The following is a 24,342-nucleotide window of genomic DNA, read 5'->3' as shown; positions in this document are numbered from 1 at the left end:
GGTGGGGATACGGGGCTCAGCGCCGCGCACTGCGGGGCGCGGGACCAAGCCCCCCCCGCTGGGGATCCCCCTTCTGCCGCCCCCTCCCCGCCCCAGGGTGGACCCGTGAACCCCCCCCCGCGCCGGGCAGACACCCACCCACCAGCAAAAGGCTTCGAGATTTAATAACAAACGCTACAAAAAGTACAAAATCAAGGTGCGGGCACTTGTGCTCGTCCCCCCGCATTTGCAGGGGACCCCGCCAGACGAGGAAGAGGAGGAGGAGGAGCGGGCACGGGCAGGAGGAAGGCCCGCTCGTCCTCTACTTGAGGTCCATGAAGCGGATGTCCATGATGAGGAGGAAGTTCTTGGGCAGCGGACGAGGAGCAGGGGATAGGACGGTGAAGACCTGGCGCTCCAGGTCAACACCGGTGACAACGATGAAGCCGGCCACGCTGGTCTCCGAGATGTTGTCGTCGGGGCTGTCGGCGGTGCTGACACTCAGGAGGTGGTGCACCATGTCACGCCCCGGCGTCACCGGCACCAGCTTCAGCTGGTTATCCTCCTGTGACATGCCCAGGGGCAGACAGGAGTCCGGGATGGTGGGAGCTCCCACCTTGTAGATCTTGACATCGGAAAACTTGACGTCGAAGGCGTGAGGGTAGAAGCAGCCCCGGAAGCCGTAGAAATACTCCCGGATGCGGTCGTCTCGGCACTCCCGACGGAAGTCCTTGGAGCGCTCCACCACCCCGCCGGACTTGGGCAGCAGGACGGTGCGCACGAAGTGGGGTAGGTCCCTCTTCAGCTCGTTGTAGAGCCGCTCCTGGTCCAGCACCACCACCACATCCACCTCGAAGGCGGAGGCGGCGTGCACCAGCGCCTGGTAGCCCGAGCCCTTTACCCAGCCGCAGGTATTGATGACGCAGCCGCTCACAGAGGCGCGGCGGTTCACCTCGCAGCGCTGGTTGAAGACGTCGGCCAGGCGGGATGTGATCTGTGCGGGGGGGACAGGGTGGAGCTATCAGGACACAGAGACCTTTTGGGGGGCACCCGCCTCCCCTGACCACAGCTGGCCCTCTCCAACTCTGGCCCCACCCCCTTCAACACCCCCACAGTGGCACTGTGCTGGCACCAACTGGGCGAGCAGCTGAGGGGAGCAAGCGGGCAGACCCCGCACGGCGTCCAGGGGCAGGAAGGGGCTGAGCCAGGCCTTGTCCCACTCCTTCGGGGCACAACCATCCTCCATACTGCTCCTAACACGCTCGGTTATCAACTGCTGAGGCGCAGGAGCAGGCCCCTGGGATGACATCCCTTCCTCCCTGCCCTCCACCGACAGCCGCAGGGGGCCAAAGACCTTCCTAAAACATGTTACAAGCACCCAAGGGTGCTCCGCTATGGCTTTTCTGTCCTGAGGGCTGTGGTGTCCTTCAGCCAAGCAGCAGCTTCTGTCACTAAACCACAGCGGCAGGATGACACTGGGGACTTGGGTCAGCTTTCTGGGCGTCTTCAGGTTTTTCCTGGGCTCCTCTCCACCTACGTTTCCGCGAACAGAGAACGCAGGCTGTGGGCAGCAGGGTGGGGGGCACCCTGCAGGGGAGGGATGCTGCGCAGCAATGGCCACCTCACTCCGCATGGGAGCGACCAGGCCATGCCCTGCTCCCCTCTCAGCGAATGAGCCCCGCGGGCCATACCGGCTTGCTGAGACCCACAGCTCTGGCTTGGCTCACCGCAGCCAGCCACAACTCACAGCCTGCCAAGGGCCTGGTGTGGGGGCTCATGGGCAGCGAGGCGGGCTCAGCCGAGGCCCCTCGGGAGCCCCCAGCCCTGCCACCGCCTCTGTTGTGCCTCTCTCCTCCCCGCCCCAGCCGAGCTACAGCACCCAGAAGCCAGCACGGCACTCAGGGTGGGGACACACTGTGGTCTTACCTGGTGGAAAAACACCCAGGACAGTCCCAGGTGGGCAGGGAGTTCCAGAGCACAGCTCCAAAACGGGCCCGTCCCTGCAGAGAGACACCCCCCCCCCGCTCCCGAGGGGCTCCCCACACTCGCCTTGTTGTAGAGCTTGATGTTGGTGCCAGGCGTGGTGGAACCAAAGTGGTAGACGAGTGGGGCCTGGAGGGAGAAGCCTTCCTCCACGTCGGCAGGCCGCTCGATGTAGAGTGCACCCATGGTGCCGGGGATGGAGACGGAGCCCTGTCCCACGTCCAGCTCCACGAAGGTGGGCCGGCGCCCCAGCCGCACCGCGTAGTTCAGCAGCAAGCGGCACACTGTCGACTTGCCCACGTCAGTGGGTCCCACCACCATGACGCGGGGCCCCCGCTCATCCTCCCGCTCCGCCTGCCGCCGCATCTGCTCCAGGGCCGTGTGGGTGTTGAGGTAGAGCAACATGGGGGTGTCCTTGGAGACGTAGGCCACCTCGGTGCGGCCGCTGAGCTGCACGGTGCAGCCGTGCCAGGTGAAGACGGCCACCTTGGCGCCGGCGTCGAAAGTGAACTTCTTGTTGCGGGTGAGCTCGGTGCCGAAGACCTCGGCCATGCCGGTGAGCAGCTCCAGCTGCACCGTCTGCGACGCCTCCACCTCGAAGCGCAGCTCCGTCTCCCGCTCCAGCTCGAACTTGGCCACTTGCTTCTTCTCCTCGCCGCCATCATCCGCCATGACGGGGCAGCGGGCCAGGCCTGACCGTCGCGGCGGGGGGGCGGTGAGGCCGGGCCGTGCCGGGACGCCCCCCGCCCCTGGGTGGCCCCCAGGGCCCCTCCCTGCCGCCGCCCCCCGCCCGTTGCCATGGAACCCGCCACCGCCCCCCCGCCCGCCCCCTCACTCACCTCCCGCCGCAGCCGCGCTTCCGGAACGGACGGCAGGGCTGCGCCGGAAGTGAGGTCAGAGAGGCGCGCCCGGCGCGCTGGGCGGGGGGAGCGGCGGCGGGGGGTTGCCATGGCAGCCCCTCGGGGCCGACGTGATGACGTGTTGACGCAGGGGGAGGGCGGCGATGGGTCCGCGGGGCTCGTTTGCATCTCATCTGCATACCGCCCCGGGACCCCGCGCCGCATCCCTCCGTCTCATTTGCATCTGATTAGACTATGCCTGCCGGATCCTCCGGCACGGGTCCGAGGCTCATTTGCATATCATTTGCATCTCGTTTGCACGCAGGACACCCACACACACACGCTCCCTGCTCCCGCTTGATTTACATCTCATTTGCGTGTGCCCCCCCTCGGGGGGGGGGGGGGCGGCGCCCGCAGCGCATCCCCGGCGGCGGGGCTGACGTCGGAGTTGCCGGGCGGTGACGTCACGGCAGCGGGGTGCGGGCGGTGACGTCGCGGCGGCGGGGGATGAGTCACGGTGCCGTGATGCAGTCCCCGGGCACGCAGAGCCCCCCCCCGCCCCCGCCCCGCCGGTGCCCCCGCCCCGGGGACAGCGGCAGCGGCGACAGCGGCAGCGGGACCGCGGCGGGCGGTGAGCGGCGGGCGGACCCCCGGGACCCCCCCCGGCCCCTCCCCGGCCCCGCTCTTGTGTCCCGTGGGATGCCCATCGTCCCCCTCCGAGACCCCCATCGTGCCCCCCCGGCGCTCCCCTCCTCCCATCCCGGGACACCCAACATCCTGCCCCCGGGACCCCAGCCCCTCCCTGGGACCCCCGTCACCCCCCCTCGGGACCTTCCACATCCCCTCCCGGGACCCCTATTCCCAGACCCCCGCCCCCATCCTCTCACCAGACCATTGGGCTCCCCTCTGCCCCCCCCCCGCCTTCTCTCAGGGCCCCCCCGGGTCACCCTGGGGACATCAGGGACGGGGCGGTGCCACTCTCGCTCCTGCGATGAGCTGGGCCGGTCTCAGCAGCCATCGGGGCGGGGGGGGAGGGGGAGAGGCGGGGCTGAGATTTGGGGATACTGGGGAGGGGGGCCCAGGTAGTGCCGCCCCCCCCGCTCACCGCCCCCTTTTAACCCTTTGCAGGCCGCCCCCCCTTTTCCGCCTCCTTCTCACCTGGGGGGGCCCGGGGCGGCGGTGCCCCCCCGACCTCGGCGCGGGAGGAACGACGGCTCTCGGCACTCTGCTGCGCTGCTTCCCCTGCGAGCGGCTCTGCGGGGGGTGCACGGTGCCCCCCGCCCCTCCGCGCCCCCCTGGGGCCCTGCCCCCGACCATGCCCCCCCCCCGCCGCCGCCTGCCCCCCGCCGCCCGCCTGCCCCCCCGGACCTTCCGCAGCTACCTGCCCCGCTCCCACCGCACCTACAGCTGCGTGCACTGCCGGGCCCACCTGGCCAGGCATGAGGAGCTCATCTCCAAGGTGCCCCCCCCCGCTGCACCCACGGCCCGCCCCCGGCCCCCCGCCGCAGCTGGGACCGCCAGCGTCCCCCCCTCCCCCGGCCACGGCCCCGGGACGGCGAGCATCCCCCCCGTGGCTTCCTCCCCCACTCGGGACAGCGACCACGTCCCCCCGGCACCTCCCTCACGGCCCCCCCCCCCTCCCCGCGATGTCCCAGAGTTCTGGGAGCTTTTCCCCGGGGTGGCACTGGGACAGCCAGCGTCCCCCTCCACAGTGGCCCCTGGCGTGACAAGTGTGTCGTGTCCTTCCCCCCCCCCCTCCCCGTGCTGTCCCCGGGGTGGTGAGCCGTCCCCCTCTGTTGTCCCCACTGTGCCCCCCGTGGTGGTAAGTGTGACCCCAGTGTCGTCCCCCCCCCCCGCGCCCCGTGGTGCTCCCGTGGAGGTGACCATCTCCCCCTCGGTGTCCCCAGGGCGTGAGTGACACACACACCCCCCCCCTCGCTGTCCCCGTGTTGCTGCGAGGCATGGCGGCGATGCGGGGGGACGCGAAGGGGGGGCTCGGGGGTTCCGGGGGGGGGGTCCGCGGGGCACGGGGCGCAGCCGGTGACCTGTGCCGTTCCCCGCAGTCCTTCCAGGGCAGCCACGGCCGCGCCTACCTGTTCAACTCCGTGTGAGTAGCACCGGCACCGGGGGGGGGGGGGGGGGGGGCGGTGGCCGCGGGCGGGGACCGGGCTGCGGGCACCGGGGGGGGGCCCGGGGCTGGGCCGGGAAGAGCCGAACTGAACCGTGCCGAGCCGGTCTGGTCCGTGTCCCACTGCCCCGCTCTCCGGGCACAGGGTGAACGTGGGCTGCGGCCCGGCGGAGCAGCGGCTGCTGCTGACGGGGCTGCACTCGGTGGCCGACATCTTCTGCCAGAGCTGCAAGACCACCCTGGGCTGGAAATACGTGAGTGCCCCCACACCCGGCACCCACCACCACCACCGCTGCGGGCACCCCGACCCCAGCCCGTGGGTGCTGCCCCCGGCATCCCAAATCCCTCGTCTGGGCGCCCCAAACCCGTAATGTGGGCACCCCAAAGCTGCGGCGAAGGCAGCACCCCGGGCACCCCAACCCCAGGGCCTGGGCGGTGGCGTGGGCACCCTGCCTCGGGCGGGGGGCGGGGGTCTCACGTTGTCTCCCCCCTCCGCCCCAGGAGCAGGCCTTCGAGAGCAGCCAGAAGTACAAGGAGGGGAAGTTCATCATCGAGATGTCGCACATGGTGAAGGAGAACGGCTGGGACTGAGGCGCACGGCGGGGACACCCCGACCCAGTGGCACCCCCACCCCGGGGTGCTGGCAGTGGGTGCGCCCCCCCCCCTTCGCACTTTCCTCGGTGCCCCGAGGGCTCCCAGTGCCAGCCGGTGCCCCCCCGGGGGGGGTGCGGTGCCCGTCACCAGCACACAGGGGGCTGCGGGGGCTTTTCTAGGGCAATAAAGGCTTCTTTTTTTCTAGGAGGGTGCTGGATGTCACCTGTCCACGGTGCTGCCGGCTCCCCTGGCACCCTGGGGTGATGCCTGGCACGCAGCCGGATGCCCCGTGGGCACCCTGGTGTGGATGGGGGCATCCCTGATAGCCCCCAATCTGCCCCCCCGGCACAGAGGGTGCCCCTTCCCCTCCCCTCATGCAGGAGCCGTGCAGTGGTCAGTGCATTTATTGGGGCCTCAGGCCCTGAGCCAATGGGGAAACTGAGGCACGAGGTGGGGAGCAGAGGGACAGGGACCTCATACTGCCCTGTGGGGCTGCGGGGGGAGTGAAGGGTGGGGAAATGGGGGAGGTGGGGAAGGAGGGTGGGAGAGAAGGAGAACTGGAGGGAGGGAGGGATGGGAGGAGGGAAGGGAAGAGGGAGGGAGGGAGAAGAGGAAGTGGGGGGGAGGGAAGGAGGGAGGGAAAAGAGAGGGAAGGATGAGGGCTGGAAGGTGGTTGGAAGAAAAAAGGAAAGGAGGGGGAGGAAGGGAAGGAGGGAAAAGGAGAGATGCAGGGAGAAGAGGGACATGGGAAGGAAGGATGGGAGGAAAGTAGGGACAAGGGGATGTGGGAAGAGGGGCTGGGGGGAAGGAGGGAGGGAGGGAAAAAAGAGGGAAGGATGGGGCCTGGAGAGTGGTTGGAAGGAAAGAGGGAGGGAGAGGGAAGAAGGGAGGGAGAGAGGGAAGGACGAGGGGTTGAGGGAGGGAAATGAAGGAGGGATGGAGGGAGAGGAGGAGGGACACAGGAAAGAGGGATGGGAGGAGGGAGGAAAGTAGGGACAAGGGGGAGAGGGAAGAAGGGCCGGAGGGAAAGCAGCAGGGAGGGAGGGATGAGAAGAGGGAGGGCTCAGGGCTGGGGGTCGCTGAGGCGTCCCATGAAGAGGGGGATGGCGCCGGCATCGTGCCAGAGGACGAAGAGGAAGGGGCGCAGGGCCTCAAGCACCATCACCGTGCGGGCTACTGAGGTGGCCATGGCACCTGCCGCCTCCACGCCAGCCTCGTCCAGAGCCAGCACTGCCCGGTGCCGCGCCGTGTCCACCGCCACCGCTGGCCCCCGCGCCAGCCCGCACAGCTCCGCGTCCAGGAACAGCCCGTAGTCTGCGGCACCCGTCCTCAGCGCCACCCCCGTGGGGACACGGGGGGCGCTGGGGAAAGGGGGGGGGGCTTGGGGACCCCGGGGATGTGGGGGACACCAGGAGTACACCGGGGACATTGGGGGAAATGGGGGGCACTGGGGGACATTAAGGGAGATGTGGGATATTGGGGCCACTATGGACACCAGGGGTAATACGAGGACACCGGGGACAAGGGGGACATTATGGCCACGGGGGCACATCAGGGGCATTGGGGACATGGGGGACACCAGGGACACTGGGGTACTGGGGGACGCTGGGGACACCAAAGGCATGGGGACACCAGGGGACACACACTGGGAAATGGGACCTGAATGGGGAGCGGGGAGGGGCCAGTGATGTCCTGCGGGGAGTGACATCACTGCGCATCACCTCCCACGCAGGAAGTGACATCGCCCCCAGCCCACCCAGCCCAAGCAGTGATGTCACTGGCTGGCCCCGGGGCGGGGGGGCAATGGCCTTACCCATGTCGTGGACCAGGGCCACCACATCCAGGGCTTGGTCGAGGCGCAGGCGGGGCAGGGCCAGGGCGGTGGCCCGGGGTGGGGTGCTGGCCACCCGCCGCAGCAGCCCCAGGAAGGTGGGGGGGGTCCAGCGCCTGCTCCAGGGCCCCCAGTGCCCCCGGGGGCCCCTGTGGCACCAGGACCACCAGGCTCAGCCCCCCGCTCAGCTCCAGCCGCCCCACCTGCGGACAGCCCCCAGCCCTCAGTGCCACCGCAGGGATGCCACAGCCCAGCACCCCCCCAGTGCCACCGCAGAGATGTCACAGCCTGGCACCCCTCCCGGTGCCAGGGGAACGGCATCATAGCCTGGCATCCTCCCCACGTGCCACGGGAGTGATGTCACAGCCTCCCCCTCAGTGCTAGGGGAGCGATACCACAGCCCAGCATCCCCCCAGTGCCACCAGAGTGACATCACACCCTGTTATCCCCCCCCAGTGCCACGGCAGTGATGTCACAGGCACTGGCCGGCGGTGGGGTACCTGGACCTGCAGGCGGGGGTCAGTGAAAGAAGCCACTGGGTACTTCTTGCTGGTCATGGTGGGCACCAGGCGGGGAGGACGCCCGGGGAGCAGGAAAGGCAGCGGCACCGTCCGCTTGGCTTCCAGCGGTATGCGCCAGGTGGCTGCGGGGACACGGCACCAGGGATGGGCAGGCTGGGGGGCCGTGCGGGACGACCTTGGGCTCAGCCCCACGCCCGGTCCTGGGCACATCCCAGGGCACGTTCCGGGACAGATCCCGGGATAGATCCCTGGGTAGGTCCCTGAGCCAACCCTCAGGACAGATCCCGGGGCAGGTCCTGGGGCAGATCCCAAGGCACATCCCTCAGACAACCTTCTAAGTAGATCCCCAGGGCAGATCCCTGAGCCAATCCCCTGGGCAGATCCCAAGGCAGATCCTGGGGCACATCCCGAGGGAGATTCCCAATCCAACACCTGGGGCAGACCCTTGACTCAACCCTCAGGGTAGGTCCTAAAGCAAGTCCCAGGGCAGATCCCTGAGCCAACCCCCCAGATCACATCCTGAGGCAGATCCCAGGGCAGATCCTGGGACAGATCACTGAACATATCTTGAGGCAGATCCCTGAGCTAACCCCCCCCCGATCAGATCCCGGGGCAGATCCCAGGGCAGATCCCTGAGCCAACCCCCCAGATCAGATCAGATCCTGGGGCAGATCCCGTCCCGATGCCATACCTCGGAGGTGGACGGCGCTGAGCAGCAGCAGGTGGGGCTGGGGGGGCAGCGCAGGCAGGAGGGTGGGCAGCAGCCCCCGGCTCGCCTCGCGCACCCAGGCGTTGATGTGCAGCAGGTCCAGGCTCTCGTTGCCGCTCAGCGCCCGCGGGCGGGCGCCGTATAGGTGCCACGACTGATTGAGGAAGCGGGGCCGGAGGCGCAGCTCTGCCCGGCGGCACCAATTGGCATCGGTACCCCCCCGGCGCCCACCCCGGCCCCACCAGTGCCCACCTCACCTGGGTGATGGAAGATCTGCGCGGCGGAGAAGAGGCCTGGGGCGCCGGCGAGCTGCCGCAGGGCGCTGTGCACGCAGGGCAGCGCCGGGGGGAACGACAGCACGGCAGCCAGGCGCTCACGGGTCTCGCCGCGGGCGCCTGCGGGCATGGGGAGGGGAGGATGCTCAGCAAGGCTGCCCGGTGCTGGTGCCGGTGCTGGTGCCCACAGGCAGCGCCTCACCCAGCAGAAGGTGCGAGAGCCCCATGGCGACGTTGATGGGGGAGAAGAGCAGGTTGGCTTCGGGTTGGGCCGCCTCCACCATTCGCTGGTAGAAGCGGAGGGCGAAGGTGCCCAGCGCCTCGGCCACAGCTGCCCGCTGCTCTCCCGTGGGCTCCCCGCAGACCTCGGCCGGCTCCTCATCCCCGGGGCACGGCGTGGCGCTGGCGCCTGGGGTGCTGGGGGGTCCCTGAGCGGTGCTGGGTCCTGCCGTGCTCCCGCCGGCCGTGGTGCCCGGCTCCTCGGGTGCCCCTTCCGGAGCCTCGGGGTTGGGGGGGTCTGTGGGCTCGAGGGGGGCACCCAAGCCAAGCTGCTCCTCGGGGTGGGCAAGCGGGGTGGGTGCAGGCAGGGTGGGGGTCTCCGTGTCCCCTGGCGTGCTTGGGGTGGTGGTGGTGGGCACCAGCAGCGGTTGGTGCTGTCTGAGCAGCTTCAGTGTGCTGGGAGAGGGCTCCGGTGTGGGCACCTGGGTGCAGGGACCTGGGTGAAGGGGGTACAGGGGCACCTGGGTGGGGGGGGTGGGCACAGGGGCAGCCGGGCACCCACTTACCGGGGTGACAGTGGCCGTGGCTGTGGCCACCAGCCACACCAGTGGCAGCCAGCGCGGCACGGGGGGCATCCTGGGGGACAAGCAACGGGTCAAGGGCTTGGAGGGCACCCAGCACCCCCACCCCAGCTCCCAGCACCCCACCTTGGCACCCAGCACCCCCACCCCAGCTCTCAGCACCCCACCTTGGCACCCAGCACCCCCACCCCAGCTTCCAGCAACTCCCCTGGCACCCAGCACCCTCCTGCCCCACCCCACCACTCCACACTGCCTGCACCCCCACCCAGGGTTGCCCCCCAGCCTGGCACCCCCCCGGGGAGCTGGGTGCGGGGGCAGGGGTGGGCAGCACCCTAGGCTCACCTGGGTGCCCGGCAGGTCAGGTCCCTGCTTGTGCCGGCGGGCGCGGGGGGGTCTGGCAGCTCCAGCCCTGCCTGGTTAAAGATTAAGGAGGGCGGCGGGCAGCTTCCCGTAAATCAGGCGGTCTGGCAGCTGGGGGGGTGCACAGGGCAGCCAGTGGGGCCCGGCTGGGCGGAGGCACCCAGGGCAGAATGTGGGCACGCCCCCCCTGTCCCCATCCCCCCCCCTCCTTCCAGACCCACATCCCAGCATTGGAGGACCGACCCCCTCGGGCCCACACCCTGGGGGTGCTGACCCCCCCCGCGGTCCCCGTGCTGACACCGGGCAGTCCCGCCGCTCGCACCCCAGCACAGTCTCCCTGTCCGTGTCTCCCTGGTCCACCGGTGACCCAGGAGGAGGCCCAGGAGGTGTGACCCCCCCCCCGCCCCGGGGTACCTCGCTCCCCACTTCTCTGCTGCTCAGGATGGGGTAGGCACCACGCAGCCCCTCTGCCCCCCAGCACTGCCCTCAGCATGCCTCTGCCCCGGCAGCACCGGAGGATCTGGGGGTCTCCCTGCCCCACACCTCTGCAGCACCCGGGGTGGCTCTGGGAGAGTCTAGCTGCTCTTACATCAACTCTATGGTCCCCTGGGCCTGGTGGTGGGCCTGGGACTGGGAGGTTGGGGTCCTCAAGGAGCCCTCCCACCCCAGAAGCAGGAAAGCCCCAACCTATGGCCCCTGGGCCAGCTCGCTGTGGGGCAGGCTGCCCTCCCCCCCCCCTCCCTGGGGCAGGGACACCTCTGGGACTCCCACCCTGTCACAGCAGCCATGCCTACGGCCGGGTGGGGCAGGTCTGGCCCCTCCCCACCCGTCTCTGTGGTCCCAGGGCACCCAAGACCTGTCTGGACCCTCATCCCCACCCGTCTCTGTGGTCCCAGGGCACCCAACATCTGTCTGGCCCCACCCACAACCCTTTGTTTTGGGCGGGGCTGGATAATAATGCCCCACCTCCCAGGGGGCGTGGTCGGGAGGAGCCCCGCCCAGCAGCGCTGGGCATTGGTGGCCATGAACGGGAGGATCGCCAAGGTGGGTCGGGGGGCCCTCGCACCCCCGCACCCCCGCACCGGCACCGGGGGAACAGGCGGCGGGCGCGGGGGGGGCCGGTGTCAAGCGCCGGGGCGGGCGGTACCGGGGGAGGTGTTCTCCGGTGCGGCGGGTGCCAGGGGTACCGGTGGTGCCGGGGTGCGGGGGGGTGCCGGTGCCGGTGCGGGGGTGGGGGGTGCAGGGGGTGCCAGGAGTGCCGGTGCAGGGGGTGCGGGGGGTGCCGGTGCCGGTGCGGGGGGTACGGGGGGTGTCGGTGCCGGTGCCGGTGCGGGGGGTACGGGGGGTGTTTCCCCATTTCTCCGGTTTCGTTTCCTCGGCGGGGGCGGGTCAGCACAGGGCGTGGTTTAGTTATAGCCCCGCCCACTGGGGGCGTGTTCATATTGACGGACCCGCTCCTGGAGGGTGCGGCCCGAGCGGAGGCCCCGCCCACGAATAGGTGGAATACCAGGATGCGCGGCCCCGCCTTCATGCATATTCAGTGATGCCCCGCCCATAGAGGCGTGGCTAGGGCAGGAGCGACCCCGCCCATGTGGGCGTGTCCGAGCCTGACCCAGCCCCCTTCCCCGCCCCTCCGCAGGAGCTGCAGGAGGTGCGGCAGTGGGGCGGGGCCTGCGGCGTGCGGCCAATCGGCGGCGACGCGCGGCGGTGGGAGGGGCTTCTGCTGCCCGTGAGTGGCGGGGCCGGGGGGGGGGTCCGTGGGCACGGGGGTCTGGGGGCTTTGGGGGTCCCTTCGCGAGCGTGGGGGGAGTACGGGGACACAGGGGGCCTGGAGGGGAGATGGGCCCTGGGGGCACGGGGGTGGGGGGTCTCCTGGGGGGCACTATCAGGGCAACACGGGGAAGGGTCCCCCTGGGGACACCGTGTGGGGACCCTGGGCTGGGGGGCACTGGGTGGGGGTTCCCCTCCTGGGGGGCTCAGGCTGGGGGGTGGGATGTCTCCACCGGGGGGGGATCAGGGCTGGGGTTAGGGGTGTTTCCCCACCCCCCCGGGATGGGTGCTGCGGCAGGGGAGGCCTGAGATGTCCCCCCGTCCCCGTCCCCCCCCCCCCCCGGCAGAACAACCCCCCGTACAACGCGGGCGCCTTCCGCTTCGAGCTGAGCTTCTCCCCCAACCACCCGCTGGTGCCCCCCCGCGCCACGCTCCGCACCAGCATCTACCACCCCGGCGTGGACCCCTCCGGCATCGTCTGCCAGCCCCTCACCTCCACCCAGCACTGGGTGCCCACCACCCGCGCCCTCCAAGGTGGGTTCCTGGGGGGGTGGGAGGGGGGGGGTGTCCCCAGCGGCAGGGGGGTGCCCACCCTGACACACACACCACACACACACCCCCCCCCCCCCCCGGTGCCCGCAGTGCTGCAGGACCTGCTGGTGCTGCTTGACAACCCGGACCCCCAGCGCGTGCTGCGCCCGGATCTGGCCCGTGAGCTCCAGCACCAGCCCGAGGTTTTCCAGTGCCGGGCACAGGAACACACCTGCCGCCACGCCGAGCCACGCCCGGACCCCCACACACAGCCTTGAGCCCCCCATACCTGGGGGGGGCACCCTGACATGGCCCCCACCTGGGTGCTGGGGCCCAGGCGCCCAGTCTGGCACCTTACAGGGGCCACCCCACCCCGTACTTAAGTTAATAAATTTATTCCCGCTCCTGCGCTGGCCACGCGATGCCTCGCTGGGGTGGTGGGGGGCAGCGGGGAGGTGCTGCCCCCCCCGTGTGCCAGCCCTGGGGGGGTGCCACCCCCACCTGCCTGTCCCCTCCTTGGAGGGCAGTGGGGCCGTGCTGGCTCACGCCAATCCCCCCGACACCTGGTGCCAGTGTCCCTGTGCCCCCCCCCCCCCAAGAGATGAGGCCCCCACACTCTGGCACTGCAAGCCTTTACTGGTGGGGGACGAAACGGTGGGGGGGATGTCACGGGTGGGGGGCGGCGGGGGACCCCCCCTCAGCGCTTCTTGGTCTTCACCAGCCCCTTGGCCACCAAGCAGCGGTACAGCTCCTGCAGGTACGTGTAAACGCACTTGGCGTCCGGCACCGGCATCCGCACCATGTCCTCCACCTCCAACAGCGGGGCGCAGCCCGCCCGCTCCCTGGGGGGACACGGTGGTCAGGGGGGGTGCAGGGGGCACAGGGGGCATGGGGGGTGGGCAGCAGGGGGGCTCTCACTCAGCCGTGGCGAAGGCCAGGGTGAAGTTGTGCCGGCGTGCGCCGGGCTCCAGGCTGCTGTAGTCGAAGGCGTCGGGGAAGAAGCTGTGGAGGAGGGCGCAGAAGGCCAGGCCGCTGCCCCAGCTCCCCGAGAAGTTCTGCACCTCCACGTGCTGCCGCGAGCGGGTGGGGGGTCAGGCCGCCCCACGGCCACCCCACAGGGTGCCCGTGTCCCCCCACCCCGGTTCTCACCTGGTAGCCGCGGGTCCTGAAGCGGCACCACTCCAGCAGCATGGCCTTCACCGAGGCCGTGCCCCCCAACCTCTTCAGGTGTGGGGCCGGCCCCGTGGCTGCCCTGCGGGTGAGGCCGGGTGCCATGGGGCACCCCACGCACCCCCCCAGCACTGCCCCCCGTGTGGGCCCCCCTTGGCCCAAACTTCCCAGTGACTCCCCATCGGCCACTCTCTGCCCCAACGGAACCCCCCCAGCAGCCAGTGGCCCTGACCCCCCCCAGCCCCCCCCATTGCCCTGTGTCCCCCCCAGTACTCCCCACTGCCCCATGCCCCCCACAGCCCCCCTGTACCACCCATTTCCCCACAGCCCCCTCAAAGTCCCCATTGCCCCGTGTCCCTGTGCCAGTACCCCCACTGCCCCATGGCCCCCCAGTCACCCCCTACCCCCTGTTTCCCCATGGCTCCCCCATTGCTCTGTGCCCCCCAAAAGCACCCCCACTGCCCCATGGCTCCCCAGTCACCTCCTACCCCTTATTTCCCCACGGCTCCCCCATTGCTCTGTGCCCCCCCCAGCACCCCCGCTGCCCCATGCCCCCCAGCCCCGCCGTGGGGCCAGGCCCCTCTCACCCTCCGAATTTCTCCAGGATGGCGCTGCGCCCCTGTGCCCGGGCACTCAAACGTGGCCGCCCCCCGGCCCACTCTGGCCTCGGCCTTGGCCCCACTGCGCCAGGGGGCACCCGGCCCCGCGGCCCCCCCACCGGCACAGCCCTGCGGGCACACGGGTGGCCCAGTGGGTGGGGTGAGGGCACTGCTGTGGGTGCTGCTCACAGGCACACGCGGGTGGGGACTGTGGGGTGCCACCCGTGGGGACACAGCACTGTGGGGCAGGACCGTGGGGCACCTGTGGGGCTGTGCCCCCCCCCCCCACACACACACTCACCTCTTGCTGCTCCCCGAGTCCTCGGCGGTGCCCACTGCAAGGGAGAGAAGCGGGGTCAGCGGGGTGGAAGGGGCACTGGCAGAGTCCCATGTGGGGGGACATCCCTGGGGCACGGGGCTGGAGGTCCACCCCCATGGGGAGGGGACGTGGGGGGATGGCCGGCATGGCCCTTACCTGTGGGGGACGTTGGGGACGTGGGGGACAGGGGAGACGTGGGGCTGGTGGCCCCCTCTGGGGACGAGGAGGGGGGGAACTCGGGCCACAGCTCGTCCTCCTCATCCTGCAGCCAGGTGGGGTCCTGCAGGCACAGCCGGGGTGGCACTGCCAGCACGAGCACTGTCACCCTGCTCTGGCACTGCCACCCTGCCCTGGCACTGCCACCCTGCCCTTGACACTGTCACTCTGACCTTGGCACTGTCACCCTGAACGTGGCACTGTCACCTTGACCTTGGTACCGTCACCCTGCCCTTGGCACTGCCACCCTGCCCTGGCACTGCCACCCTGACCTTGACACTGTCACTCTGACCTTGGCACTGTCACCTTGACCTTGGCACTGCCACCTTGCCCTTGTCACTGTCACCCTGACCTTGACACTGTCACTCTGACCTTGGCACTGTCACCCTGAACGTGGCACTGTCACCTTGACCTTGGTACCGTCACCCTGCCCTTGGCACTGCCACCCTGCCCTGGCACTGCCACCCTGGCCTTGACACTGTCACTCTGACCTTGGCACTGCCACCTTGCCCTTGTCACTGTCACCCTGACCTTTGTACTGTCACCTTGACCTTGGCACCATCACCCTGCCCTGGCACTGCCATCCTGATCTTGGAACTGTCACCCTGACCTTGGCACTGTCACCTTGACCTCAGCACCATCACCCTGACCTTGGCACTGTCACCCTGCCCTTGGCACTGCCACCCTGCCATGGCACCATCACCCTGCCCTTGGCAATGTCACCTTGACCTTGGCAATGTCACCCTGCCCTGGCACTGCCAGCACAGGCACTGTCACCCTTCCCTGGCAATGTCACCCTGACCTTGGCACTGTCACTTTAACCTTGGCAATGTCACCTTGCCCTGGCAATGTCACCCTGACCTTGGCACTGTCACCCCTGTGCCCACCCCACCACCCCAATGTCCCCGGCCGTGCCCCCCCCCATCCCCTCTCACCTGCCGGCCCTGGGTGCTGCCCGCTGCTGCCAGCCCCAGCCCAGCCTCCTGCTGCGGCCCCCCCTCAGCACCCCCCCCAGCCCCAGCACCCCCACACACATCCTCGGCACCCCGGGCATCGCCCCCCACATCCCGTGCAGCCTCTCCCTCAGTGTCCCCCCCCGTGTCCCCTGCTCCCTTGGCATCGCCCCCCCCATCCTGAGCTGCCCTGGTGTCCCCCGTCACGTCCCCTGCAGCCTCTCCCTTGTTGCTCCCCCCCCCACTCCCCTCCGTATCCCCCACTACTTCACCTGCTCCCTCGGCATCGCCCCCCCCATCCTGAGTTGCCTTGGTGTCCCCCCCCACATCCTCTGCAGCCTCTCCCTCGTTGCCCCCCCCCCCGCTCCCCTCCGTATCCCCCCCTACATCCCCTGCTCCCTCGGCATCGCCCCCCCCATCCTGAGCCGCCCTGGTGCCCCCTCCTGTGTCCCCTGCTGACCCTGCCCCCTGGCCATCACCCCCATTGCCCCCCACTGTCTGGGGGTCCCTCCCGTCAGTCTGGACTGCTGCTTCCCCACTGCCCCCCCCTGCCCCCCCATCCATGGGCTCTGCGGGGGGGTGAGAGGGGGTGCCTGAGGTGGGGGTGCCCGAGGTGGGGGTGTCATTGTCTCCCTGGGGCTCCATGCTGCTGCAGTCACTGCTGCAGGGGCACAGGGCTGTCACTAGGGTGCCCCCCGCTGCCCCCCGTAACCCCTCAGCCAGGCTACTCCACACCCTGCCCCTGCCCCCATGCACCCCCTCTGCCCGGAGCACCCCCCATTGCAGCCCCCAACCCTCACCCCAATACCCCAGCCTGGCCACCCCACACCTCCTCCAGCCCCCCCATGCTCTACACCAACCCCCCCATTCCCATCCTGGCCCCCCATCCAGCCCCCCCCTCCCACCCCAGCACCCTTGTATCCCTCCCTAACCCCCCTTTACCCCCCTCCCAACCCCCATATTCCCCCTCCCAACCTCCCATGTTCCCACCTTGACACCCCCACTGCCCTCCCGCCCCCCCATGTCCCATCCCACCACCCCATACCCCCTCCAGGCACCCCTGTGCCCCCGTACCGCCCCCCCCATACCTCCTCCTGATCCCAAATGTCCCCTCCCACCCACCCCGAGCCCCCCCGGGCCCCCAAATCCCCATCCCCGCCCACCCCCCGGGCCCCCCCCCCCCGACGCCTAACCCCCGTCCCCACCCCCCTACTCTCCTTCCTTCCCTCCCCCGCCCCGATGTGCCCCTCCCGGGCCCCCAAGCCCCCATTCCCGCCCCCCTGGCCCCCAAACTCCCAACCTCGCCCCCCAATCTCCCCACCCCGGCCCGTACCCTCCCGGTCCCGCTCCCGCTCCCGCAGCCCCGGGTAGGCCCCTCACCCCCCCCCCCGCCCCCCACCCCGCCCCGGGGCTATTTTTACCCGGCGGGGGCAGGTGCCGCCTTCACTCACCGCCCACCCGCGGGGCACGGGGCACGCGTGGTGGGGGCCGGGGCCGGCACGCGGGGCGGGGGGGGGGGGGCGACGGGACACCCACACACGGACACGGACACGGTGGAGACTGTGGGGGCACGGGGTGACGTGGGGGGGGGGGCACAGGGAGACACGGGAGGGACTCGGGGGGACACCAGGGGACACGCGGGGGTCACAGGGTCACAGGCACATGGGGAGGCGCGGGGGCGGCACAGGGACACGGTGAGACAGAGGGGGGACACGTGTGCCCCAGGCAGGGACAGGGAGACTAGGGGGGCACAGGTACACGGGGAGACACGGGAGGGGGCACAAGGACACGGGGGGACACGGAGGGGACAGTGCGGGGACACGGGTGGACAATGCGGTGGCGACAGACACACGGGGGGTCACGGGGAGACGTGGGGGGCACGGCACGGGCCGGGGAGGGCGGCGGGGTCACGGCGGGGTCACGGCAGGAGCGGTGCCCCCACCGCCCAGGCCCGGGGGCGGAGCCCGGTGCTGGCCCCGCCCCCCCGCAGCTCTGGCCCCGCCCCATGCGGCGGTGGCCCCGCCCCCCGCGGGGCGAACGGCCGTCACAGCGTGCGCCTCGCCCGCCCACCGCCTCCCCTTGGCTGCGGGTCGCCACGCCCCCTCCCGCGGCGCCCTATCAGCGCTGGGGGCGCCCACCTCCTTTCCCCCACCCCCCCGGCTACTATTGGTCGAAGACGGCGGCGGGGCGGGGCGATGTGATGCGTGGGCGGAAGCGCGGCGCCCACGTGGTTCCTGCCGGGAGCCGCCACGGGGTCCCGGGCCGAGCTGAACCGGGAGAACCGAGCCCACCCCCACCGATCCCAGCCCCTCCCGGGCCGAGTCCCTCTGGGCCGGGCCCCACCGGGCCGGGCCGACCCCCCCCGGGCCGGGCCCGGCCGCCATGGACCCGCTGCGGGCCCAGCAGCTGGCCGCCGAGCTGGAGGTTGACATGATGGCCGACATGTACAACCGGTGCGCCCGGCCGGGGGGGCGACGGCACTGGGCGGGGCACTGGGGGGAGCTGCGGGCACTGGGGGGTCACTGGGAGGTGCCGGGGGCGTTGGGGTGACGCTGGCGCTTGGGGCTGAGGTGCTGCTGGGGGACAGTGGGGGGGTGGTCCTGGGAAATGGGGGGGCACCGTGGATGCCCGGGGGTGGAGGACACGTGGGGGCTGTGGGGATGGCGGTGGGGGGGATAGGGGTTGCCGGGGCTGACGGCACGGGTGCCGTGCAGGATGACGCAGGCGTGCCACCGAAAGTGCGTCCCCCCCCACTACAAGGAAGCGGAGCTGTCAAAGGGGGAGAGCGTGTGCCTGGACCGCTGCGTGGCCAAGTACCTGGAGGTCCACGAGAGGATGGGCAAGAAGCTGACGGAGCTGTCGCTGCAGGACGAGGAGCTCCTCAAGCGCATGCAGCAGGGCACCAGCACCACCTGAGACCCCCCCCCGGACCCCCCAATAAACTGGAGGCTTTGTGCCTGCTGGTTTGCTTCCCTTGCCACCGGCCCCCCCCTCCCCCACCGCCCCCAAACCATCCCGTGGTGATGTGTTGGGGTACACGTCAGACCTGGCAGAAGCTGCTGGGGAGCCCCCCTCGCTGTCCCTGGCTGCCATGTGCCGTGTCCTTGAGGGGGGCACCCCTGGGCGCCCTCCCCTGCCTCCTGACCAGGCCCAGCCCATGTAATCCCCGGGATTAGGCAGAGCCGGGCTGAGCCCCTCGTAATCCCCCGCGGGGTGGGGATGGGGCTCTGCCCCTCCCTGCCCACCTGGGGACAGCCAGGGGGGGTCCCCGCAGAGGGACACAGCCCCAGAGCAGCCGGAGTGGGTCAGGCAAGCAGGGACACCCATGTGGGGACACCCCTGAGACACCCAGCCCTGGTTGGGGATACCCACATGGGGACAGCCGGGGATGAGCTGCTGGGGACGGACCCTCCGAGCAGGGACAGCCCTGAGACACCCGGGGAGGGACCACAGGGACACCCGGGGACAGCCCGAACACGCAGAGCTGTACCCACGTGCCCAGAGGGACTGTCAGGGAGAGCCAGGGGACACCCACTCATGGACACCCGGAGAGCTCCCCCTGCACAGCAACACTCTGCGGGGATGCCCCGACCCTGGGTGAAAGACAACCACAGCGGGACACCCCTGGAGCGACACCCACCCCAAGGGACCCCGGCCGTGGGTGGGCAGCGTCCGTGTGTCTGTCTGCAGCCTGGTGGTGCGCGCACAGCCTGTGCGTCGGCGCCCGCCGGGAAGTGGGTCAGGCCGTGGGGGGGTGCGGGTGACGGTGCAGCTCCCGTTACACCCGCCAGCGGGACCAGCACCCTGCCCGGGGTGTCGTGTCACCCGGCCTTGCGGTGACGGGCACGTGCTGCAGGCGCTTCTGCCTGCACACCCTGCGGCTCGGGGTGCAGCACTGCAGGGGGGGGTTGTCTGTCCATCCCTCCCGCCCCCCCCCCCCCCCCCCCTTGCGTCCGCCTGTCCCCACAGCGAGCTGTGCACGCCTCACTGCCCTCCGGCCACGGTCCCATCAATATTTCAGGAGGAGCAGGCGGTGACCTGGAAACGCAGCGGCTCCCCCCACTTCCCCCCGGCCCTTTGCAGCAGCCAGGCCCCGCTCTCCCAAAATAAGACCATTTTTAATAAATAATTTCCCACCTTTTGGTTCCTGTTGGGGGGTTTTCCTGCTCAGGATGGGGGGGCACCCCCTGCATCCTGCACCCCCTCCCCCGGCTGCCCCCCCCACAGTTCTACGAGCCCCCCCTGGGGAGAAGGGGGGCACAAGCACCCTGAGGAGCTGGGACCCCCTGGGGGTGCCGGGGGGGGTGCTCAGAGCCAGGGCAGGAGCAGACCCAGGAGGGGCAGGAGGACGTGGGGCTGGTGGGGGGCGGCGGCGGCCATGGGGCCACAGGGTGCCTGGGGGCAGCGGGCATCCCCGGGGGGGCCACGGGAGTCGCGGGAAGGAGGGGGCGGCCGGGGCTGGGGTCCCCGCAGGTCGTGGGGGGGCAGCCCGTCGCGGTAGAAGGCGGAGGGCGGCGCGGCCGGGAGGGTGCCGGGGCGACCCAGCGCCCGCCCGGGGGTGCCCATCACCGCCACCCCTCCACCACCACCACCACCATCTTCCTTCTCCTCTTCCTCCTCCTCCTCCTCCTCCTCGGGGCAGGCGTCGAAGTCGCGGGGGCGGAGGTGCCGCAGGTCGGTGCCGCGGCGGTGCGGGGGGCTGGCGCAGGGCACGGGGGAGCTGGAGACGCGGGTGCGTCGGAACCAGGCCCAGAGCGGGCGAGCGCGGCAGTCGCACGCCCAGGGGTTGGCGTTGAGGCGCAGGAACTGGAGGGCGGGCAGGGCGGCCAGCGGGTCCCCCGGCAGCGCGGCCAGGCTGTTGTTGAACAGGTAGAGGATGGTGAGGCGGGCCAGGCCCCGGAAGGCGCGGCGGTGGATGGCGACCAGGCGGTTGGCGTGCAGCAGCAGGCGGTCCAGGCTGGGCAGCCCTCGGAAGACGCCCTCCGACAGCACCCGCACCCGGTTCCCGTGAAGGAAGAGGTGGCTCAGGTTGGCCAGGTCTGCAAAGAGGTCGTCCTGCGGTGTGGGGGGGGAGAGAGGGGTGGGTATGGGGGGTGCGGCCCCACCGGGGAGCCCCCAGCCCTGCCCCGTTGCCCCGCATGACGGGCAGCTCCTGGAGACCTGCCCAGGGGTGTCCTGCAGAGCCCTGCCCCGTGTCCTCGTCCTGCAGGCATCACCCTGCCCCATGTCTCTGTTCCATGGGGTCACCCATCACCCTGCCCCGTGTCCTTGTCCTGCAGGCATCACCCATCACCCTGCCCCGTGTCTCTGCTCCATGGGGTCACCCATCACCGTGCCCTGTGTCCTCATCCTGCAGGCATCACCCATCACCCTGCCCCGTGTCCCTGCTCCATGGGGGGTCACCCAACATGTCATCCCATGCGTATCACCAAGAGCCCCCTCCCATGTTGCTGCCCCGCTGCCGTCACCCGTGACACTGCCCCATGGCCATCACCGTGTCCCGTGTCCCTGCCCCACGTACTGGCTCCACGAGCGTCACCTTGTCCCTGCACCCTGGCTCCATGGTGTCACCCACCACCCTGCCCCGTGGCCCCGCTCCACGGGTGTCACCCATCACAGAGCCCATGCCCTGAAGGCATCACCCGTCACCCTGCTTTAAGCATCTCCCCCACGGGCAGCACCCACCACCCCCCTGCCCCCCGGGCACCCCACGGCCGGGCCGGGGCAGCCCCAGGGCCGGGGCAGACCTGGAGGTAGAGCAGCCCGTTCTCCTGCAGGTAGAGGTACTGGAGGCTGTGGAGGCCGCGGAAGATGGTGCTGGGCAGACTGGCCAGCTGGCACCGGTAGAGGTGCAGGGCCTGCAGGCGCCGGAGCCCGTGGAAGGTGTCGGGGGCCAGGACGCGGAGGTGGGGGTTGTCACCCAGGTCGAGCTCCTCCAGGGCGGGCAGGTGGCGGAAGGTGCCCGGCTGGATGGAGGAGATGTTGTTGGAGTAGAGCCAGAGGGTGACGGTGCTGGGCCCGAAGGTGCCCGCCCGCAGCGCCCCGATGACGTTGTTCTGCAGGAAGAGGCGGCGGGCGCCGGGCGGGAGCCCCGCGGGCACCGAGGAGAAGTTGTTGGCCTGGCAGCTGACGGTGGGCGGCGAGACGTAGCAGGTACAGAGCGCGGGGCAGGCGGGAGCCCCGCCGGGCACCCACGCCAACGCCGCCAGCAGCAGGGCCGCCAGGCGCCCGCCTGCGGGCACAGTGGGGCGTCAGCGCGGGGCGTCGTCTGGGGCTCCGCCCTGCCCCGCCCTGCCCTGCCCTGCCCCGCCCACCGACCCAGCAGCCCCAACCCCGGGAACTGCGCCCCGCGGGGAGACCCGCGAGAGCTGTGCCCACCCACACGGCCACGGTGCCCCAGGAACCCCCAGGGCTGTGGCCACCCAATATGGCCACAGACCCCCCAGGAGAACCCCAAGGTCGTGCGTAACCACCCAATATGACCACAGTACCCCAGGAGAACCCCAAGGACATGACCACCCAATATGGCCATGATCCCCCAGGAGAACCCCAAGGCCGTGACCACCCAATATGTCCACAGACCCCCCAGGAGAACCCCAAGGACATGATCTCCCAATATGGACACGGTGCCCCAGGAACCCCCCAAGGCTGTGACCACCCAATATGTCCAGACCCCCCAGGAGAACCCCAAGGACATGACCACCCATATGGCCGTGGTCCCTCAGGGACCCCCTAGGGGTCATGACCACCCAATATGGCCACAGACCCCCCAGGAGAACCCCAAGGACTATGCACACCCCATATGGCCGTGATACCCCAGGAACCCCCCAAGGGGAACCCCCCAAGGGCCATTGACCCCCGCGTGGCCATGGTCCCCTAGGAGACCCCCAAGGCTGTGCTCACCCCACGGAGCTGGACTCCTCTAGGAGCCCCCCAGGACCATCACAGCCCCACAGCTCCCCAAAGACCCCCCCAGGGCCCTTGCTGCCCCACGGGACTGAAAAGCAGCACCCTCACCCGGAGGCGTTCCCCTGGGACCACCCAGGGACCCTGCCCACTCCACGTGGCCACGCACCCCCGGGGAGCCCCCCACCCCCCGGGGGTCCATACCTCCCCCCCCCCCGCCCCGCCAACGGGGCGGCGCCACGTGCGCGCGTGCCGCGGCCACGTGCGGGGCGGGGCGCGCGTGGGCGCGGGCTGACGCTCTCGCCGGTGACACGCGCCGCCGCCGCCGCCGCTCCGGGTGTTCAGCGCCGCCGCTTCTCCCCCGGCTCCCCCCCCCCCCCCCACTCCCCCACCCCCCCGCTCCTTGTCCATCCCCCCCCACACCCCCCCCACGGCTGCAACCCGAGAGCTTCATCCATAATTCAGCCCGGCTGCCTGGCCCCACGCCCAGGGATGCGTGGATGCTCCCAGCCGCCGGTACCGGGGGAGGGGGCGCGGCGGCCGCCCCCCCCCCCCCCCCCCCCCCGGTGCGCCACGGGGAGGGGAAGGGGGGGACGACACCCCCCCACCCACCCACGGAGGCGTCCGGCGCAGCTGCTCAGCGCCGCCCCCCTCCCCCGGCGCCCCGTGCCGGCGTGCGCCCCCCACCCGCGTCCCATCTGTCACTCCCCCTCGCCGCGGGCTGACTCAGTTGGGAGCTGAAGTCACCGGTTCCCAGGCACCGTTTTTTCCCCCCTGCCACCCCCCCCAACCCGCGCCCCCACGCCCCTCCTCCCCCCCCACCCTCCCTCCGCCGAGTCCTGGTCCGGAATCGGCGCGACGCTCGTGGGTACCGCACGGTGCCCACCCGGGCACTCCGCACCGGGTGTGGCGCGGGGGGCACCCCCACGCCGGGCTGAAGGGTCCTGGGGTGGCAGCGGGTACCCCGTGGGTCGCGGGGTACCCCCCTTACACACACCGGGTTATGCACCCCGGTGCCGCACAGGCTGCGCCGTGGGTCGCGGGGCACCCACACCCCGGGCTGTGCACCCCGTGGGTCCCGGGGCACCCACGCGGCGGGGCTGTGAGACCTGGAGCTGCACCGAGCGCCCCGTGGGTCGTGGGACACCCCCACGCCGGGCTGCGCGCCCCGGAGCTGCACCGGGCAGCCCGCGGGTCGCGGGGCGGGGGGGGAGGCGCGCCCTGGGGCGCCCCGGAGGCGCGCCCCCACGCAGGGTTATGCGCTCCGGGCTCCCCACGCACCCGGGGGCACCCGCGCCCCGCGCTGCCGCGGGCGCCCCAAAAGCCGCGGGGCACCCCCGGCCGGGACCTTGCTGCTCGCCAGGGTGGCACACCGGGGTTCCCCCGACACCCGTGGGCCCCCCCGCCCGTCCCCACGCCTACCTTGGGGCAGGTCCCGAGCCGTGGGGGGCCGCATGGCGGGGCGGCCGCTCAGGCGCTGCCCGCTGCCCGGGGGCTCATGGCCGGTGCCGGGGGGGCTGCTCGCCCCCTTCACCCCCGCCGCGCCGCCGGGAGCAGCAGCAGCAGCAGCCGCCGCCGCCCCGGGGCATGGCACGGGTGGGCTGCGGGCACGGGTGGGCACGGGCTCGGCACGGCTCTGCCCGCGGCTCCGGTGGGGCTGAGCCCTGCCCCGCGCCGCGCCTTATCCCGGGGCGGCCGCGCTCCGCCCCCCGCCGCCGGCCCCGCCGCTTAACCCTTCCCGGGCCGGCCCGCCCCGCCCCACGCGGGAGGGGGCCCACGGGGGACCCCCGGCGGGGAGAGGGGGACGCGCGGCCGCACCCATGGAGGGGACGCCAGCGGGGGGACGCGGGGCTGGGCGG

General features: G+C 71.2%; 7 protein-coding genes across 7 annotated transcripts; 3 read left to right on the top strand and 4 right to left on the bottom strand.

The window, feature by feature from the left end:
- Positions 1 to 146: 146 nt before the first annotated feature.
- Positions 147 to 3,355, bottom strand: CLP1 (cleavage factor polyribonucleotide kinase subunit 1). The gene is made up of 3 exons (XM_042785488.1): positions 2,802 to 3,355; positions 2,029 to 2,654; positions 147 to 973 (listed from the first exon to the last, which is right to left on the bottom strand). Exons 2-3 carry the CDS (start codon positions 2,632 to 2,634, stop codon positions 302 to 304), a joined length of 1,278 nt encoding a protein of 425 aa, XP_042641422.1. The 5' UTR covers positions 2,635 to 2,654; positions 2,802 to 3,355; the 3' UTR covers positions 147 to 301.
- On the top strand, positions 2,633 to 5,727 carry YPEL4 (yippee like 4). Its single transcript, XM_042784896.1, has 6 exons — positions 2,633 to 2,652; positions 3,250 to 3,432; positions 3,930 to 4,260; positions 4,865 to 4,908; positions 5,075 to 5,183; positions 5,431 to 5,727. Exons 1-6 carry the CDS (start codon positions 2,633 to 2,635, stop codon positions 5,518 to 5,520), a joined length of 777 nt encoding a protein of 258 aa, XP_042640830.1. The 3' UTR covers positions 5,521 to 5,727.
- Positions 5,728 to 6,536: 809 nt separating this feature from the next.
- SERPING1 (serpin family G member 1) lies at positions 6,537 to 10,104 on the bottom strand. Its single transcript, XM_042785285.1, is given in 9 exon segments — positions 6,537 to 6,837; positions 7,337 to 7,460; positions 7,462 to 7,557; positions 7,855 to 7,997; positions 8,567 to 8,770; positions 8,842 to 8,979; positions 9,062 to 9,560; positions 9,645 to 9,714; positions 10,002 to 10,104. Coding segments are annotated over 8 exon segments (1,524 nt in total). The 5' UTR covers position 9,714; positions 10,002 to 10,104; the 3' UTR covers positions 6,537 to 6,586.
- An 894-nt stretch (positions 10,105 to 10,998) lies between these two features.
- Positions 10,999 to 12,728, top strand: UBE2L6 (ubiquitin conjugating enzyme E2 L6). Its single transcript, XM_042785351.1, has 4 exons — positions 10,999 to 11,063; positions 11,659 to 11,748; positions 12,137 to 12,323; positions 12,432 to 12,728. The coding sequence occupies exons 1-4, from the start codon at positions 11,043 to 11,045 to the stop codon at positions 12,596 to 12,598; spliced, it is 465 nt and encodes a 154-aa protein (XP_042641285.1). The 5' UTR covers positions 10,999 to 11,042; the 3' UTR covers positions 12,599 to 12,728.
- A 210-nt stretch (positions 12,729 to 12,938) lies between these two features.
- SMTNL1 (smoothelin like 1) lies at positions 12,939 to 17,961 on the bottom strand. Its single transcript, XM_042784895.1, has 8 exons — positions 17,921 to 17,961; positions 17,029 to 17,137; positions 14,565 to 14,688; positions 14,391 to 14,424; positions 14,078 to 14,218; positions 13,470 to 13,572; positions 13,239 to 13,390; positions 12,939 to 13,162 (listed from the first exon to the last, which is right to left on the bottom strand). The coding sequence occupies exons 1-8, from the start codon at positions 17,959 to 17,961 to the stop codon at positions 13,018 to 13,020; spliced, it is 849 nt and encodes a 282-aa protein (XP_042640829.1). The 3' UTR covers positions 12,939 to 13,017.
- Positions 17,749 to 18,533, top strand: TIMM10 (translocase of inner mitochondrial membrane 10). The gene is made up of 2 exons (XM_042785352.1): positions 17,749 to 18,030; positions 18,292 to 18,533. Exons 1-2 carry the CDS (start codon positions 17,960 to 17,962, stop codon positions 18,491 to 18,493), a joined length of 273 nt encoding a protein of 90 aa, XP_042641286.1. The 5' UTR covers positions 17,749 to 17,959; the 3' UTR covers positions 18,494 to 18,533.
- A 1,143-nt stretch (positions 18,534 to 19,676) lies between these two features.
- Positions 19,677 to 24,169, bottom strand: RTN4RL2 (reticulon 4 receptor like 2). Its single transcript, XM_042785350.1, has 3 exons — positions 23,906 to 24,169; positions 21,325 to 21,809; positions 19,677 to 20,632 (listed from the first exon to the last, which is right to left on the bottom strand). The coding sequence occupies exons 1-3, from the start codon at positions 23,937 to 23,939 to the stop codon at positions 19,886 to 19,888; spliced, it is 1,266 nt and encodes a 421-aa protein (XP_042641284.1). The 5' UTR covers positions 23,940 to 24,169; the 3' UTR covers positions 19,677 to 19,885.
- Between the last annotated feature and the right edge of the window lie 173 nt (positions 24,170 to 24,342).

Source organism: Tyto alba, unplaced genomic scaffold (assembly GCF_018691265.1).
Source record: "Tyto alba isolate M040663 unplaced genomic scaffold, T.alba_DEE_v4.0 Super-Scaffold_8, whole genome shotgun sequence".
Taxonomy (NCBI): domain Eukaryota; kingdom Metazoa; phylum Chordata; class Aves; order Strigiformes; family Tytonidae; genus Tyto; species Tyto alba.
This window is presented reverse-complemented; position numbering and strand designations above follow the sequence as displayed.